The following is a 17,865-nucleotide window of genomic DNA, read 5'->3' as shown; positions in this document are numbered from 1 at the left end:
TCAAGAGGTATTTCAGTCAATCTTCTTCTCTCCCTTTTATTTCTTATATTTGATAAACATTATTATAATAAAAGCAATCATGTAGACATTTTAGGGTCAATTGTATAATTTAAATTTCAAGCATGTAAATAGTCATTAATAAAAGGGAATTTAATATTTATATTATTATTGTTTATAATGCTAACTTCATCATAGGGTACCGATTAAGGGCGTTGTAGGGGTGCTTAATATCTTCCCTACACGTAACCGACCCCCGAACCCAATTCTGGTTATCAAGGTCATTATTGAACTTTTAAAAAAACCTTTTCTTTTTCCAATATTTTGAGTAAAACATTGGTGGAGACTCCATGAACCTATTTTCAAAACCATTAATTAGGGATTAGTCTGGTGTCCGGGCATTCCCTAATTGATGAGATCTTTAAAAGGATGTCTAAACCATAGGTCGCGAGATCAAAAATTTTCGAATTGCGACAGATGGCGACTCCACTAGGGACGTTTAAAGAGGGTCAGGCCCATTTAATTGATGAAGTTAATAAAATAAAAATAATAATTTAAATATTTTCCCCTTTATTTTATTTGTTTTATTTGTTTGGCTTTAATATTTGTTTGCTTGTTTAAATTCTGCACCTGTTTGAATAAAATTATACACAATCCTTTGCACACAACAGTTCCCCCTACACCCGGGGGCATGAGGGTAATAAGCATAGGGAGTGGTTGACGTACGACTGGCCCAAGTTTGGCCTTGGAGCCTGCGAGCCTTGTCGAAAATCACACTCAAGGTGATAACCGGTTACTCTAGCCCAAAATACTACGACAAACCTTAGAGTTTTCCAGGTGACGGTGACAGAGATACTGGGTCCCTATAATGGGGGCACCTTGGGGGCCTTAAGACCAGTGAGATTAGAACTGTCCTATACAATGCACTTTTCTTGTAGGGACCACAGACCAAGGATTTAAACGTGACTGTTCGCGGGTGTACATTTGTTTGAGCATATGTGTGTTGCATTTGTTTATGTTTATTTATTTCAAATGGATAAGAATTACAAACAAATAGATATTAATAAAAAAAATATGAAAAAAAAATTTAACTCCCTTCTATATACCTAAACCTCAAAACATCATATAGGATAGTTTATTTCAAAAAAAAAAAACAAATAAATATATATATAGCAAAAATCATGCATCATAACCTTAGTAAAAAAATGATAAAATTTAGGCAGAAAACAAATATCATGCATCTTTTAGTTTAGCATTCATTAGAAAATGGAAGGCACATAGTATGCAAAGATTTTTGAGAAAGGAGAACATTCTAAAGTACAAGAATCGTGTGCTCTTATACTAAGGAGGCCTACTAGACTTTGGACTCTTGACATCCTTTCAACAGAAGGCAAAGTCTACATCTTCTCAGACTTCTTCCAATCTAGAAAGATGTCATTCCTCAATTCAAATAGGATATTATTTGAAATTTCGAAAAGGAGGCACACAAAAAAGTAAATTGAAACAAAAAAAAAAGGAATTTGCTTCAAAAGAACATAGTTTGGAAAGCTAAAGAAAACTCCCCTGATGAAAGAGAAATCATGAACCTAGGGAGTTTAAAAAAAATTGATGATAAGCTCCCTTACACCTCCAATTCGTTATCAAATCACTACAAACTGCTTCTTTCTTCTCTGACTCATCAACCTCGTCAATAAAGATGAAAATTTTGGCAATCACCAAAATAGTGGTAAACCCGAAGATCCTATTGACGGTTACTTCTGATGGGAATAGAAAGAAGAGAATCTGAGAAGAAATAAGAACTAATTGCAAATCAACGAACGAGCAAGCATGTCTATAGGGACTTATTCAAGCATTAGCTTTTGTAGCCTGTTACAACATCGTCAAAGTGCACCGAAAGATTTGTACAAAGAGTGTTCTCTAAACAAACAAATCAATGAGAATGATATTTGTTGAATTTCTCAATCACCTTTGCATCCTATTTTGCACTTCATATAGATAATATGTCTTCCTTGTAAATAATAAATAAGAATAAAAAGGGAAACCTAACATGTGCGTGTTAATCAAATAATGAGATCACTGGTAATCAAGTGCAAACTCGATACATCAATTGGAAGCACTTAAGAAACCAGTAATTACGCAAGAAGATTGGGGTGCATAACACGCCCAAATCGACGATTCAAACACCGAGACTTTCCCATGCGAAAATGACAATTGCCCTCCGGGATAGGAGGAATGATCAAGAATGGACGAATCCTTGCTTCTAGGGAATTACAAGACAAAATCCAATTGAAAAATAAAGGCATTGCATGACAAAAATTCGCTAGGACGAAAACCCGTAAAGGGGGGTCCTAGGAAAAAATTAGGGTAAAGGCGGCTTGAGTATTCCCTTTAGAAAGCAAGAATTTATAAAGGTTTGACACCGAAGTCGAAACACTCACATTTAAGCAAGTGGGAATGCATTCCTAACATAGTTCAACCAATCGTCAACCATCCTCTCTAGGGGGCAACCTCGGTTAATCTCTCTGTGTACGAATCATGAACTCAGGGCATGCCCGGGCCTCCAAGCTTTGCTAAAGGGGCACGTGTAAATTGGAAGTACTGTTTTAAATGCCATAACATTCTTTCATTTCTCTTCTCCCTTTAAATATTCACTCTAAGCCTCATCCATTAACCCTTAATAAACAAGATGTATTTGCGACAAAGATGTTACTCAATAATAGCATGGAAAGGATAACAAAGGAACAATCAGGAATCCAAACATGACTGGGTTTAATAAAAATAGGGCATCCCATACAAACGCTGCAAAAATGAAAGCCCGGTAGAAACCCACCAAGGGAGCTGCGCAAAAGTTAGGGCAAGATCTACTAGGCAACCCACAATCAAAAAGGGTAACCTAGGCAAAAGTAAGGATCAAAAGAAAATGTCCGCTAAGGAACACATCTCAAGTAACCTAGGCAAAAGTTAGGAAATCAAAGCAGCGACCTGAGTTGAAAATCGAAAGGCGGCTCAGGGGATCATCTAAACAAAGCACAACCCCAAGTCATCACTCCACTTTCCAAAAAGGCTAAAACACAATGATAGCTTCCTTGCAGCAAATATGTTTTGTTTAATAACCCTAAACACCAAAGCCTACCTTGGCCAGCCCTTCTTCTAAAAAAACCCTTTTTGAAAAATCCCTTCTAACAACCCTTTTGAAAAAAAACAAAATAATAATAATAACATTCCTTCCTTCTTTTCTCTTGACCCTTATGGCATTAAAATGGTACCAAAAGGATACACGAAAAATGCACAGTGGACACTCACAAAGAGAAGACAGAGATGTCCCCAAAAGGAGTTTGAAGACGCTTGACTATACATCGACTAGATAATCAAGGAGCCACTGAAACCTTGAGTTCAAAAGAACATATCCCAACAATAATCACAAACGGCATGGATAAAAAGGAATCATCAACATTAACCTTAACGCACACAGGTTAATTTCCCGACATTAAAATAAAAAAAAATTGAATTGCATGTTTAGGACTAAACACATGAGCATAAATTGCATCGCATACATATGAGGTAGGGGCATATGGAAGGGCGTTATACAAAAAAAATGGAATAAATAAAAGAATCATTCTTGTCTTGCATTTTCATTGCATCCATGCATCCATGCATGCTACTTGCTATGGGTCAGAAGAAGTCATCAGAACAAAGCACTCGTAAAATCTCAATAGCCAAGCATGAGTCAAAGCGGTGTCAAATGGCAACCCCAAGTGATTTTATGTGCCCACTAAGCAAAGACATATCAATAGTGGAATAGAATGAAATCGACCGAATAAGCAAAACCATACGCATGAAGAGGCCATTGTGCCCTACTCCTCAACTAAATGAAGGATGATCCAAGAAAATGTCAAGATCAGGAATGACTTCCTAACCAAAGCCAGGAGTGGCTTCCAAAATAATACTCATCAATAAAGATTCAGCAAATAACATCATCATGGGATGTGATCCCTCCACCAATGATGAAAACAAAATATAAAATCAAAAAAGGCAAGCTTCGTACATGTTGAAAAAGCCGAAGCATTTAGAAAAATAAAACAGAAAAAAAGGCAAGCTTCGTGCATGATGAAAAAGTCGAAGCCTTTAGAAAAATAAAACAGAAAAAAAAAAGGCAAGCTTTGTACATGTTAAAAAAGTTGAAGCTAAGAAAACAAAATTTTAAAAAAATCCTATTACAAGCAGGCGCCTGGAGAGGCATTACAATACTCACATGGCAGGGATAACACCAAAATCCTTGTCATCCATCTATTTTTTCCCACCAATACAAGGGCACATCAAGCGTCTCCTGCCCATCCTCCTTAGGGCAATTTTCCATCCAACAACACCAACGAGAAGACATCAAGTACAAGATCGGTAAGGGTTGCTAGACCCCCAAAACTAGTACAAGATCGGTAAGGGTTGCTAGATCCCTAAAACTAGTACAAGATCGGTAAGGGTTGCTAGATCTCCAAAACTAGTACAAGATCGGTAAGGGTTGCTAGACCCCCAAAACTAGTCCAAGATCGGTAAGGGTTGCTAGATCCCTATAACTAGTACAAGCTAGATCCCCAAAACTAGTACAAGATCGGGGTAAGGTTTGCTAGATCCCCAAAACTAGTACAAGATCGGTAAGGGTTGCTAGATCCCTAAAACTAGTACAAGATCGGTAAGGGTTGCTAGATCCTCAAAACTAGTACAAGATCAGAAAGGGTTGTTAGATCCCTAAAAGTAGTGCAAGATTAGAAAGGATTGCTAGATCCCTAAAACTAGTGCAAGATCGATAAGGGTTTCTAGATTCCCAAAACTAGTACAAGATCTTAGATCAGTAAGGGTTGCTAGATCCCTAAAACTAGTACAAGATCGGTAAGGGTTGCTAGATCCCCAAAACTAGTACAAGATTGGTAAGGGTTGCTAGATCCCTAAAACTAGTACAAGATCGGTAAGGGTTGCTAGATCCCCAAAATTAGTACAAGATCAGTAAGGGTTGCTAGACCCTAAAACTAGCATTGGGTCGGCTGAAGCCCTAAATATCAGTCCAGCCTGGAGAGGCTGAGCTCAGAATATATTCCCTCTTTAACAAGCTACAAATAAATAAACACACTACCATGAGACAAGCAAAAGTAGTAGGAAGCATCTACATCAAGACCAGAAGCCTAGATGTTTCAGTTTACCATCCTTGAACACCCAACAAAGCATAACCCAACACTCAGTTGCTTCAAAGGGCAAGGATATAGGAAAGCACCATCTACTCGAAGGAAATGATGTAGGGGGCATTTACACTATTGAAGTAAAGGAAAAGATTCAGACATAGCAAGCGACATGGGGCATTCACATGGATCTTGAAGCCTAGATGTTTCGGTTTACCATCCTTGACACCCAACAGAACATACAACCCAACACTCAGTTGCTCCAAGGGGCAAGGATATAGGGAATACCGTCTACCCGAAGGAAACAACGTGAAGGTATCTATTTTCAAAACAAGAGTGAAGATCTGAGTTTTCACCTCACTATTACAAGAGAAACAATGGAGCTTCTACTCGAAGACTGAAAATCAGGTGTATAGTTTGTCAACCTTGTTACCCAATAGAGTACGCAACCAATGCTCAACTGCTCTAAAGGGTAAGGATACGAGCAAATACACATGTCCAAGGGAAGCAACGTAGAAGCATCAACACAGAGACAAAAAGAAGACTCGGACGAAATGTCTACGTCTTTACTTGCCTTTGGAAAAGCAACACAGCTATTCCAAAGGACAAGTAAAGAGGGGCAGCTGTGGACACCCAATTTTGTCCGGGAGCATACAAACAACAAGATAGGATATCAGAGGGCCCAAAAGCCCAAATCAACTATTTTTAGTGGCCCAGAACGGGCCGTTCCAAAATCAAAACGGGTTGTTCTTGAATTGGAACGGGCCGTTTCGAGACTCCTAAAAGGCCTAACAATTGTAGGTTGGAACGGGCCATTCCAGACCAGAACGGGACGTTCCAAACCAATCAAAGGGCCTAAAAAACTTGGTCTGGAATGGGCCATTCCTAAACCAAAATGGGTCGTTCCAAAAGGTTAAAAGACCTAACAAACCTAGTTTGGAATGGGCCATTCTGGGAAGGGAATTTAGTGTTAATTTGTACCCCGGAACAGGCCGTTCTCATTTCAAAATGAGTCCTTCTGGTTTCCTGAATGGACCTTCTGATTTTAAAACGAGTCGTTCTAGGGTGCAAAATTAACACATAACGTTCGGATCTAGAACGAGCCGTTCCGAATCCAGAATGGGCCGTTCCGACCCACATATGATGCCTATAAATAGAAATCTCGGGCACAGTTCCTAGGGCTCCCAAATTTCATCCAAAACTTCTTAGAGCTCGAAATTTCTCTCTCTCTCTCTCCTATTGTATTTCTTGAGTTTTGTGAGGCTTATTGTAGTGTGAAAGGTTGCCACAAAGCACCTAAAATCTCCATATTTGAAGATTCAATAGAGCTCGTTCAAGAGGTATTTCAGTCAATCTTCTTCTCTCCCTTTTATTTCTTATATTTGATAAACATTGTTATAATAAAAGCAATCATGTAGACATTTTAGGGTCAATTGTATAATTTAAATTTCAAGCATGTAAATAATCATTAATAAAAGGGGATTTAATATTTATATTATTATTGTTTATAATGCTAACTTCATCATAGGGTACCGATTAAGGGCGTTGTAGGGGTTCTTAATACCTTCCCTACACGTAACCAACCCCTGAACCCAATTCTGGTTATCAAGGCCATTATTGGACTTTTAAAAAAACCTTTTTTTTTTCAATGTTTTGAGTAAAACATTGGTGGCGACTCCATGAACCTATTTTCAAAACCATTAATTAGGGATTAGTCTGGTGTCCGGGCATTCCCTAATTGATGAGATCTTTAAAAGGATGTCTAAACCATAGGTCGCGAGATCGGAAATTTTCAGGTTGTGACACCCCCAACATGTCATATGTTTTCTTAAAAAGAAAAGAAAAGTTTTTATGAGTGTTTATAGGGTGTGAAGGTTGCAAGTGGTTATACTTTCAATGTTAAGAGGCGTGTCTCATCAAAGATCTTAAATTATTAGGTTTAAAGTCTCACGATTGTCACGTATTGATACAACAGTTGCTCCATGTGGCCATTCAGGACATATTACCGAAGAATTTTAGACATGCCATTACTAGATTATGTTTCTTCTTTAATGCAATTTGTAGTAAAGTGGTTGATCCTAAAAACTTGATGAGTTAGAAAATGAAGCAATTAGAAAACGCATATTACCTAAGAATGTTAGACATGCCATCACTAGATTGTGTTTCTTATTTAATGCAATTTGTATGTTGGGGTTGGGTACGATATCATTAAATACATGTTCTTTACCCTAAAATAAGATCTAAAAAGTACCATGCAAAACAAGGGGGTTAAGGTGGTTGTTGAGTCATAATATTTCTCAACTTCTAAAGACCTTAACCCTATTACAACCTCTTTATGTTACTTTGGAGTCATTTAAGACATATGGTTGGTCGATTACACAAGTTTTAGCGCGCTAGTTATTAAGTGTAAATGAGTTGAGAATAACACTAGATTTAAAATCGATGATCTAGGTTTTACCTTAGTTAACCTAGAGAAGGAAGGTTTAAAAGACGAGTCATTCATCATGGCAAACTAAGCAAAACAAGTGTTTTATGTTACTGATCTTGCTAACAAAATTTGGTCAATTGTTCTACAAAGAAAAAGATGCATGGTATTGATGACTATGAAGATTCAATACTTGACATTTGTGAGACTCTTTCTTTCTCCACACATATGCCTAAGTTGAATATGGACAACGACAATGACATTGTACATGCTACATATGATAACCATGATGAAAGATTGTGGGAGAATATTCAGACTCAAAACCAATTAACAAGTTTTAGTATATTGTCCCCAAAGTAAGTCAATTATTAACTAAATAGTAGTTAGAGTTCAATTAAAATATATTTTAAGTATGATTTATTTATGTTTTATATTATAGTACCTACATCACGCTAGTAATCATGACTATGATTTTTATGTGATGAAGCATATGCTCACCATCATTACCAGCAACATTAAGGACTTGGAGAGAGAAGTAATACATTTTTAATTCCAACTTATTGCTTTAAATGATTATATAACAATGTAATGATCGACTAATGTTTAATTTATCTTTATTTTGAATTAATTGTGTAAGTATTCAAAAATTCACATTCATTTTTTTTATGATGACATAGAAGATATCTGTACCAAATGGACATCTTTTTTTTTTTAGGTTACTCAGGATTGATTCATTTTATCCTTTTGGTACATATATATTTGTGTACATTGTTTTAGTTTTATTTTATACATTGTTATTAATTAATGACAATTATTATTAAATTTATGATTAATAGCTATGAAAGTTAATTTATACATTATTTTAATTTAAATGATATATTATATATATTGTATAGATTAGTATTGAACTAGACAACAATATGCTAAATTAAACTACTTGGATATATATATATATGTTATGCAAGTTTAGAAATCAAAAATTGAGTAGTATATTAAAAAAATTCATATTCTATGGTAGGTTTGTCGTTATCCATCATAGAATGTACATATTTTTTGACAGTTGTGACCACACCCTTCATAGAATGTGTGCATTCTGTGATAGGTAACTCCACACCCTTCATAGAATATGCACATTCTATGACGAGTAACATCACACCCTGAATGTGGGTGACCACCCGACATAGAATGTGAACTTTTTATGTCGCATGTTAACCTGTCATAGAATATCCGAAACACCCATCATGGAATGTCTATCCTATTGTAGTATCATACTCACATCTGAAACACCCATCATGGAATGTTAACCCGACATTTTATATCATCATAATTTATGTCGCATCCTGAGTCAACATAGAATATTTGAAACACACATCATGGAATATCTATCCTATAGTAGTATCATACTCATAAGACCTATATCATACTTAATCATTACATGTGTACTATACTTACGATACATACTTCATACTCATAATACCTATATCATACTCAATTGTTACTCACATTTCATACCATATAAATTCCTAATCAATTATGTCATCCCATTATACATGTCGTAATATCAATCCATTCACATTCTTCATCACACTTTATTATACACACCGCACTAATTAACAATTATAGTGCAAAAACTATCATCATGCATCCTTCATGTAATAGACTTTGTGCAACACTTTATCTCAAGGACTCAACTCATATGCTCATCCCATTCGCTTAACACATCACCTTAATACCAATCTCATGCATACACATTATCATTTGATAAATCTCGTGCATACACATTATCATCATGTAAATCTTATACATACACATTAACATCATTTCATTCTTATATCACGCATTAAAATCATCTCACATCTGATCATTCACCAATGTTTCAAATGTTACAACAAATTTCTCAAGTCAACATTAACATCCCATTACATTACACATAACCATCTCATATCATATCATGTATAATCATATATATCACGTATAAATTTGTCATGTTATGCATAAAAATTTCGTATCACTCACATTGCATGGAAACATCTCATATTACACTTCATTGTCCTTAGTGTCATGCCTGACAGTGCTTGTACTACACCCAACGCCATCCTCATAGAGAACACACATTTCTCTCTAGAAGGACTACATTCGATGTCACCCAGTTCACACCCAACAAATTAACCACAAAGACTTCCCTGGAGCTTCCATCCCCAACGTCCTAGCCACAAAGAGCAATTTGTGCTCTCAATCGCACTCACGTCTAGTGCCCTTATTCGTGCACAGCATCACATCAGTTCATGACGACTATAGAACTTGTGAATTTCGCACCACCATTACAAGTTCCTTAATTCTCATATTAATCGACAAAGTCATTAATTTAAGGTCCCTTATCACTTGTCATGTCATTACATACTCAATTTACACCTCAATTTCTCAAAATCCTTTGTTATCACTCATCTTTATATTGCTTTATTAACACTATAAATAAGGGTTTTCATAGGCAAAAAAAGAGCCTTAAATCTCCAATTCAACAAATTAATTGACTCCCAAAAATCCTCACTCCCTCTTACCTATGTGAACACTTGTTTAAGGATGAAAATTTGTTCACACATCTTTGCGTTCTTCAATTTCAAAGGGTGAGAAGGATAAGAAGCATAAGCATAAATCCCAATTGTAACTTCAGATTCTTTTTAAAAGGATAACCGTTGACCTCACTATAACTCTTATGGTTAACTCTTTTAACTCTAGTTACAAAATCCTTCTCTCACATTTAAACAAAATAATAACTTACATGATCTATAACATAAAACACTTCTTTAATAATCATTATGCAAAAAAATTCTCAATCTTTAATTAATTAAAAACACTTCTAATTACGTAAAAGTCTTTAATTATTTTCAAAATCCACTTAACTTAAAACTCTTTTATAAATTTTAGAAAATTTGGAATATTACAGTGGAGCTTTAAAAAGTTCTTTTCAAAAAGTTATGTTCATGATACTTGAAAAATAGCTTCCTCAGAATAAACCTCACACAAGTGTCATTGCAATATGACAGAAAATTGAAATTATTTTTTGGATCAAAAAGTATGTTCCCTCAACTTTTGAGTTATTAGGAATTAAAAACCCCTAAAAACACTAAAAAATGAAAATAAAAGGTTAATTATTATATTAAATTTACATATCAAGCATAATAAATAAAAAAAATCATTGTAATGTCTTGGTATACAATCAGCATAGGCTAACGAAAGTATCTAACGATGTTAGTAATTCGAAATTTAATTAATTACAAAATTTTAAAATTATAAGCACTTTTTAAAAATATTTTTTTTATTATTAGTACTTAATTAAAAATTTAATAAAACTATATTAGGAACTTGCAAATTAATTTAGCCTAAAAATATATATTTAAAAAATACGTAAGAAAGGGAAAAAATAATATTCGTATATGTTTGTAATATATTTGTAAATGTTTTCCATTTCCTCTCTTAAATTTCCGACCATATCAGAATATATAACTTGGCTTGTTGAAAGGGAAAGAAAAGAGTAGACTACCCATTGAGTATATGGAGAAAACAATATTCATCGTACGAGATAAAGCAACCACACCGAAGACAATAGGGAAAAAAATGAAAAATATATTGATGGGACAAAAGCAGATGCTAAGGAGGAAAACATATATAGGGATGTGTCATGTATGCATTATTGAGCAAAAACCAAACAAGTGCAGTTAAACTCTCTTAATCATGGCACGAGATGGGGACCCTCATGTGGTTGGGGGTGTGATTGAGGATGTTTTGAATCCTTTCACAAGCTCGATTTCTCTCACTATTTTCTTCAATAACAAAGCCATTAGCAATGGTTTGGAACTGAGGCCCTCTCATGTTGTTAACCAACCAAGGGTTATTGTTGGTGGTGAGGACCTAAGGACCTTCTACACACTGGTAAGTATGACTAAGTTGTTAACACCTGACATTTGCTTGTTTTTTCGTTCTACATAAAAAAATTTGTTTGAGTTTCAGGTTATTGTGGATGCAGATGCACCTAGCCCTATTAACCCTACCTTGAGGGAATATCTGCACTGGTGAGTTATCTGTCTTTAGTACAAGCATAGATGAAATTCCAAAATTCATTAGGAATGATTATATCTTAGGTTTATACTATACAATAACGCCTAAAATTAATTGCATACATGTACACAAATTTACGTTGAAATATATGTGCATGCTCAAATTTTATTAAAAAAATAAAATAAATAAATATAAATTCGTTTGTTATTAATTTTCTCTCTTTGACAAATGGTAGGATGGTAATTGATATTCCAACTGCCACAAATGCTGGCTTTGGTAAGTAAGAATTCCATGTCCATGACTGTATATTAAGTTGTGTTGCACGTATACTGATGTAGCTATCAATTTGAAATTAATTTAACTGTTGTGTGTGTGGATTAAATGATGAGTAAGGGTAATATTTACTAAACTTATGATGACACTCATAGAGCTCATTCCAATTCTATTATTCTGGATTCTACTCTTGGATCCATACCAAATTAACACTTGTTTGAATCAGTTATTGGTCACTTAATCGAACCATCGAGTATCCATCCAAGGTCAATTCAATTGATTAGTCAATGGTCACTTGATCGAACCATCGGGTATCCATCTAAGATTAATTCTATTGGTTAATACTTGTTTGAACTAGTCATTGATCACTTGATTGAACCATTGGACATCCATATCCAAAATACTTGTTTGAACTAGTCATTGGTTACTTGATTGAACCATTGGATGTTCATCCAAAATACTTGTTTGAATTAGTCATTGGTCAATTGATTGAACCATTGGGTATCCATCCAAAATATTTGTTTGAAACGGTCATTGGTTACTTGATTGAACCATCAAGTATCCATCCAAGATTAGTTCTATTGATTAATACTTATTTGAGCCGATCATTTGTTACTTAATTAAACTATTGAATAGTAAGTAAATCACATAAGTGAATTTGATACAATAATATAACTATAAACCCTTAAAGTATTAAGTAAATTTTTCTCATTTATATATTATTCAACATATTCAACGTTAATTGATGTGAGACTCACTTTATTCTTAAACTCTATAACAAAACCCTTATTATGTTATCTTTTCAAATTCAATCCCATACCTAAACTTTATAATTTAATTCCTCGTTGATCTAAGTCTATATATGGAGATATATTTTAGAATATATTATTTGGAATAATTTAAAAGGAAATTCATTTAAGTTGATAAAAATTGATTATAACTTATATAATTTTAAGTTTGATGTTTAAATTTATATTATATAAATACATGATTAAGTTATTTATTCAAATATATCTTTAATTAATCCTCGTGAGATGAATTTGAGGCAAATTTTAATTACTGAAGAGCTAACTAATTAATGGAAGTAGATTGGATGAATCCGTATGTTTTGGTAGATTAAAATAAGGATAAGGATATCAGTAGTGAGGGACTTAAATATGCGATTTTCTGCCAATAAAAGTATTATATTTCTTGTAAGTGTACTATAATTATTTTGCAACTGTATGTGGATTTTTTTTATTTTTTTATTTTTTCGTAGGCCAGATAAACCATTGTCATGCTATAGTACATTTCCATATAGACTTGAGTACTGCTAACTAGTACGAAGATAATAAGGACGAGCTACGGACGAATAGATGTGTCGATATTTTATTGGATGAGTTTAAATACAAATATAAAATAAAAGTAAATTTGACAGAAATCATGTGGGTAAGTTATCGTATACTGATTTGGTCAGATTGATGCGCTATTTATTCGTACCATTATGAATTTTCCTTCTATGTTATATAATAGCTGACACCATAATAATTAACAAAAAGAAAGTAATTGCTACATATGATTTTTAAACAAATTAGAAATGTTCTCTCTATAACTTGCCAAAGTGCCAATGCCATATTTGTATATTGAATCTATGATTTAGCTGAAATGTTTAAAAATGTGAAAATGGTTAAAGTCATGACCATTATTTAGTTTGCATATTGTTTAACAAATATATTTGAAACCTACCAGTTTTTTAAATATTTATACATTTCTTTCATTACTATATTACTAAGGGTCCAGCTTAACACATACAGAGTTTTTCTTTTCTAATTTTCATTTATGTTTAGGTTTAATTCAACTCCAAAAATTATCGTGAAGATTATATAATACTTATATATACTATTTAAATTGTATGTATCAAAAAAATTAATGTGTCATCACTATAACAAAATTATATAGTGACACACACCCTATAGTGACATTATACATGTTATTAAAAATTATTGATACAATAATTATAATATATGTTGGTATATTATTAAAAAGTGTGAATATAAACTATAGTGACACACAAAATATATTGTTAAATCTCATTCAAAATTAACACTAAAATTATGTATAACTATATGTCAAATAGACATATACCTACATATATAATACTTATAATGACATTTTTTGTATGTTATTATATGTAACATTTTTTGTAGTGAATTTTTAACATGCCTTTTTATTATATGTTGAAGGCTTAATATTTCAAGTAGTGTTGGTAGAACTGAACTTCTATCAGTGATTTAATAAGTAGCATGATATATAGACCCAATCATAATTATAATTGAGAAAAATTTTAATATCATTTTTAAAGTTTAAATTTAGGGATAATTCCTAAAAGTTAGTTCATGTAGAAAGAAGGTTGTCTTTTACTTTTATATAAGTCATCATATTAGTCGATTAGAACATTCTCAATCAAAAACTAATGCCTAGAAACATTGTGCTCACTGTGTGGGTGGGTGATTATTTTTTTTTTTCTTCGTTGAATTAATCAATAGTATTCTTCAATTAGTTACAAATTAATCCATCCAAAATTTAGAAAGTATCAAAATGAATTAATTCCGTCTCTTCTAATAACATTTTTTTCCATACAATTATAATCAATATGTCTAACAGACTCATTATCATATACAATTATACTTTGTAGGTTCAAAGAACTTGAGACGAAGGCTCCACGTGTCCAAAGCATCCAATGCGGCAAAAGTCAACATCAATTAAAGAAAGGAAAGTCAAAAGTCTTCCCACAACCCTTTTCCTTAATTCTTAACGTAACTGCCACATAATTAGTTCAAGCTTTCAAGCGAGTTGTTGATGGTTGTAATGGTGTGCATGCTTTAGCTTTGATTTTACTGATTTTTGTAACTTTTGTTTGTTTGTATTGAAGGTTGACATGGATGTTGATATATTGAAGGCTTTGAAGTTTGAATCGGGTGGTTCTACTGTGAAGACATTCATAACGTATGTTTCTTTATTGATTCTATATCTATGTTGCATTTATTTGGTTTGGAGTAGTTGTTTTCTTCTTGACATGTTCTCTCAGTATGTATGCTCTTTGCCCTTGTTTGCTGGAGATTCTCTACAATTGGTTAAGAGGGTGTTGATGTAAGTTAATTCTTGTTTACACATTATGCATAAGCTTTAAAGTGATTTTGCTGTCAACAATTTCTATTATATTAGATGAAATTTCCAAGAAAAGAGTTTTGTCCAATTAATCTCAATTGAATAGATTTAGAAAAGAATAAACCGTTATTGAAATATTACTTTTTCTTTTAAATAGTCCCTAAAGTGATAAAACTATTTAAATAATTCCTGAAGTATAAAAAACCTACCACTTTAATCTTTAATTTGACTTTATTAAGATAAAGTCTAGAGATCAATTTGAATGGTTTTTTAGTATTTGAAGAATTGTTTAGAATGATTTTTAATAATTTTGGGATTACCTAACTTAAATATTGTCTCCATTTCTCTATATCAGATTTTTTTTTACCACATTTACAAGAATTAAAAATGTAGTTGATAATATTAAGTCTATATAATAATTTATTCTTGACATTTTTAGCCTTCATCGTAACATTCCAAAATTTACGGATTAAAATATATTAAGTAAGTTATTTAAATAGAAATCAACTCTTTACGTCTAAACACAAAAGAATTGAATAATATAACATTCTATACTAAAGTAAATAGGATTTTCATTCCTTGATTAAGTTAATATAGATTAATTGAAACAATGTACATTAACGAAGAGCCTTAAGTAGAAGTTGTTTAAAACTTAGCACTTAGTAGATATCTAAATTGAGGGACAAAAGTGGAAAATTAATTAGTAATAAAGTCTTAGAACTAATTAATGAGTAATCTAGCTAATTGAATTAAATCAAGCACTAGATAAATATAAAGAGGTTAACTAGTAAGGCTAGTAAAAATCAATTAGTATAAATAAGGATTAACTTTATATGAAAAGAAACTTAACTAATCTCTAATTGATTTATTTAATAATCGAGAAACAAGATCAAAATTATATTAGAAGTCAATAAGATTCAAAGGAAGAGATTTAGTCAACTCATTAATGACATATTGGTAAATTTTAAGAGTTTTGTTAAGTAAGCTTAAAAGTAGATTAAGAGTACTTAGGACATGATTGATATTTATAGGACTTAATTAACATAAATTAATTTAATTAAATATAAGATTAAACTAGTTATAGATTTAACTCATTAAAGATTAATTGAAAATCTAATGTTACACTATAACTAGTGTCTAAAATTAGACTAAGCCTAACCTTAATTAAGAGACCTGATTAAGTGTGTTGTATGTGTTGCCCTAAGTATAAATAGATAATGAAACCCCCTCCCTTCTCATTTTGTGCAAACGTCTAACATAGGGAGATAAGGGACTTGGGTTGTTTTTTTTAGTTTTTCCTCTTTCTCTCTCCTTTTTCTCTAAAACTTAGACCACTTAGAGGCCTTCTTTTTTGTTATATATAGTTCAAGTATGTTGCAAGGAACTTATGGGTTTCAAGAAGACATAATTTTTGTAGCATATGGAGAACTTTGATCCTTGCTCTAAAAGGTATGGAGAAGTTCTCTGTTATCTCTTGCATGTCTTTAGTGATTAAAAAGGTATTCTCATTGTATTATTATTGTAATTTAATTTTTGTTGCAATTCACATGGCTTCTTCTTGGTGAAGTGAGACCATGATGATGTGTAATCATCCCTTTGGAATCATTGAAAAGAAATTCAAAATTTTTTTAACATGTTCACTATTTTTAATAGGTGTATTTATCTATTTTCTTAAATCTGCCTTGATGTTATTTTTATTCAATTAAACTTCTTGAATATGGTATTAGTGAAAACTAGTGCCATATAAGCCTTCTACATGTTTTTGAATTTTCTTATGAATTTACAAGTCCTAGAAGTATTTAATTTTGATTTTTGATTAGAATTTTATAAATCTATCTTATCAAGTTTTTATTGAATGAAAAATAATTTTTGTGAGATAAATTATGAGAAATATATATGATGTGTGAAGACATATTAGAAATACCCTAGAATGTTCTTATAATATTATAAGTTGATATGGTGATAAATAATTAAAAACATTGTATTTGTGGTTTATCATAAATCGTGAGAAAATTATATGTTTACACAATGATGTTGGATATGACTTCTATGAAATATCTCAAAATTTAAAGAAGTTTTACTATTTTAAAAAATATCAATCATTGTTTTACAAAGATAGTTCAACAAATATATTTAATTCAAAAATAATATTTAAGGGTTGAATTTTGGGTATTTGAATTTATATGATACAATATATGTTGTTCGAAGTATCCTTGAAAATTGTTATATGTTTTAAAGTTGATTAATTAGTATGTCTAATAATTTTTATGCATGTAAATTAGTATATGTAAAATTATGAAATTTGATTGGATTAATTCTTTAGAGCATTATTTGATTATTTGGAGCACATGATTGATTTATTATACCCTAGAGGGAGACCTATGGATATTATAATAAAATTTTCAATTTTCATGATTTAATTTCATTTGATTAGCAAGTTTGAACCTTAATTTGTTGTAGAATGAATTGGAGATTGGGAGGAATGTGATCCTTAAGCAATTTGTGTGTTGGAAACTTAAAAGTGTGTGAAGAGTGCGAAAATAATTTGGGTTTAGGATTTCATAAGATATTTATGAGTTAGGTAACTAAGGGAACTATGGTATAAAACTTATGAATTTAGAGAAATTTAATCAAAGAAATTGTTAGTGAAAGTTAAGAGAGTGAGGACTTTATAAAAAAAATAGTAAGACATTGTAAGTCAAATGGTTGGATGGGTGCTCCATGATGACCCGTGATGAATTGTTAATGTGTATCAGTACAAATATGTGATTGATTGTCATGAATTGTTATGCAACATTG

At 32.3% G+C, this 17,865-nt stretch overlaps 1 protein-coding gene across 3 annotated transcripts; it reads left to right on the top strand.

Moving 5' to 3' along the window:
- Window positions 1-11,176: 11,176 nt before the first annotated feature.
- Window positions 11,177-16,872, top strand: LOC109810452 (protein VERNALIZATION 3). Of its 3 annotated transcripts, none has more exons than XR_014433459.1 (4): window positions 11,177-11,520; window positions 11,599-11,660; window positions 14,594-14,904; window positions 16,431-16,872. XR_014433459.1 is itself a non-coding variant. In XM_020373914.3 (4 exons), the coding sequence occupies exons 1-4, from the start codon at window positions 11,323-11,325 to the stop codon at window positions 14,662-14,664; spliced, it is 372 nt and encodes a 123-aa protein (XP_020229503.2). In that variant the 5' UTR covers window positions 11,177-11,322; the 3' UTR covers window positions 14,665-15,095. The 3 variants fall into 3 exon arrangements, 2 of the variants coding, with proteins under 2 accessions (XP_020229503.2, XP_029129644.1); XM_020373914.3 differs by lacking the exon at window positions 16,431-16,872 and adding an exon at window positions 11,882-11,922 and having other exon boundaries at window positions 14,594-15,095; XM_029273811.2 differs by lacking the exon at window positions 16,431-16,872 and having other exon boundaries at window positions 14,594-15,095.
- The last annotated feature ends 993 nt before the right edge of the window (window positions 16,873-17,865 follow it).

The sequence above is a fragment of the Cajanus cajan genome, chromosome 4, assembly GCF_000230855.2.
Source record: "Cajanus cajan strain Asha chromosome 4, NIPB_CcT2T_4, whole genome shotgun sequence".
In the NCBI taxonomy this organism is placed as follows: Eukaryota; Viridiplantae; Streptophyta; class Magnoliopsida; order Fabales; family Fabaceae; genus Cajanus; species Cajanus cajan.
Note: the sequence above shows the minus strand (reverse complement) of the source record. Positions and strands in the feature narration are given on the sequence as shown.

Bases quoted from the DNA above. Each gene is read 5' to 3' on its own strand.
- LOC109810452 (XM_029273811.2), top strand. From the start codon at position 11,323: ATGGCACGAGATGGGGACCCTCATGTGGTTGGGGGTGTGATTGAGGAT. The intron at 11,521-11,598 runs GTAAGTATGACT...TTTGAGTTTCAG, and splicing joins TAAGGACCTTCTACACACTG to GTTATTGTGGATGCAGATGC. The intron at 11,661-14,593 runs GTGAGTTATCTG...TATACTTTGTAG, and splicing joins TTGAGGGAATATCTGCACTG to GTTCAAAGAACTTGAGACGA.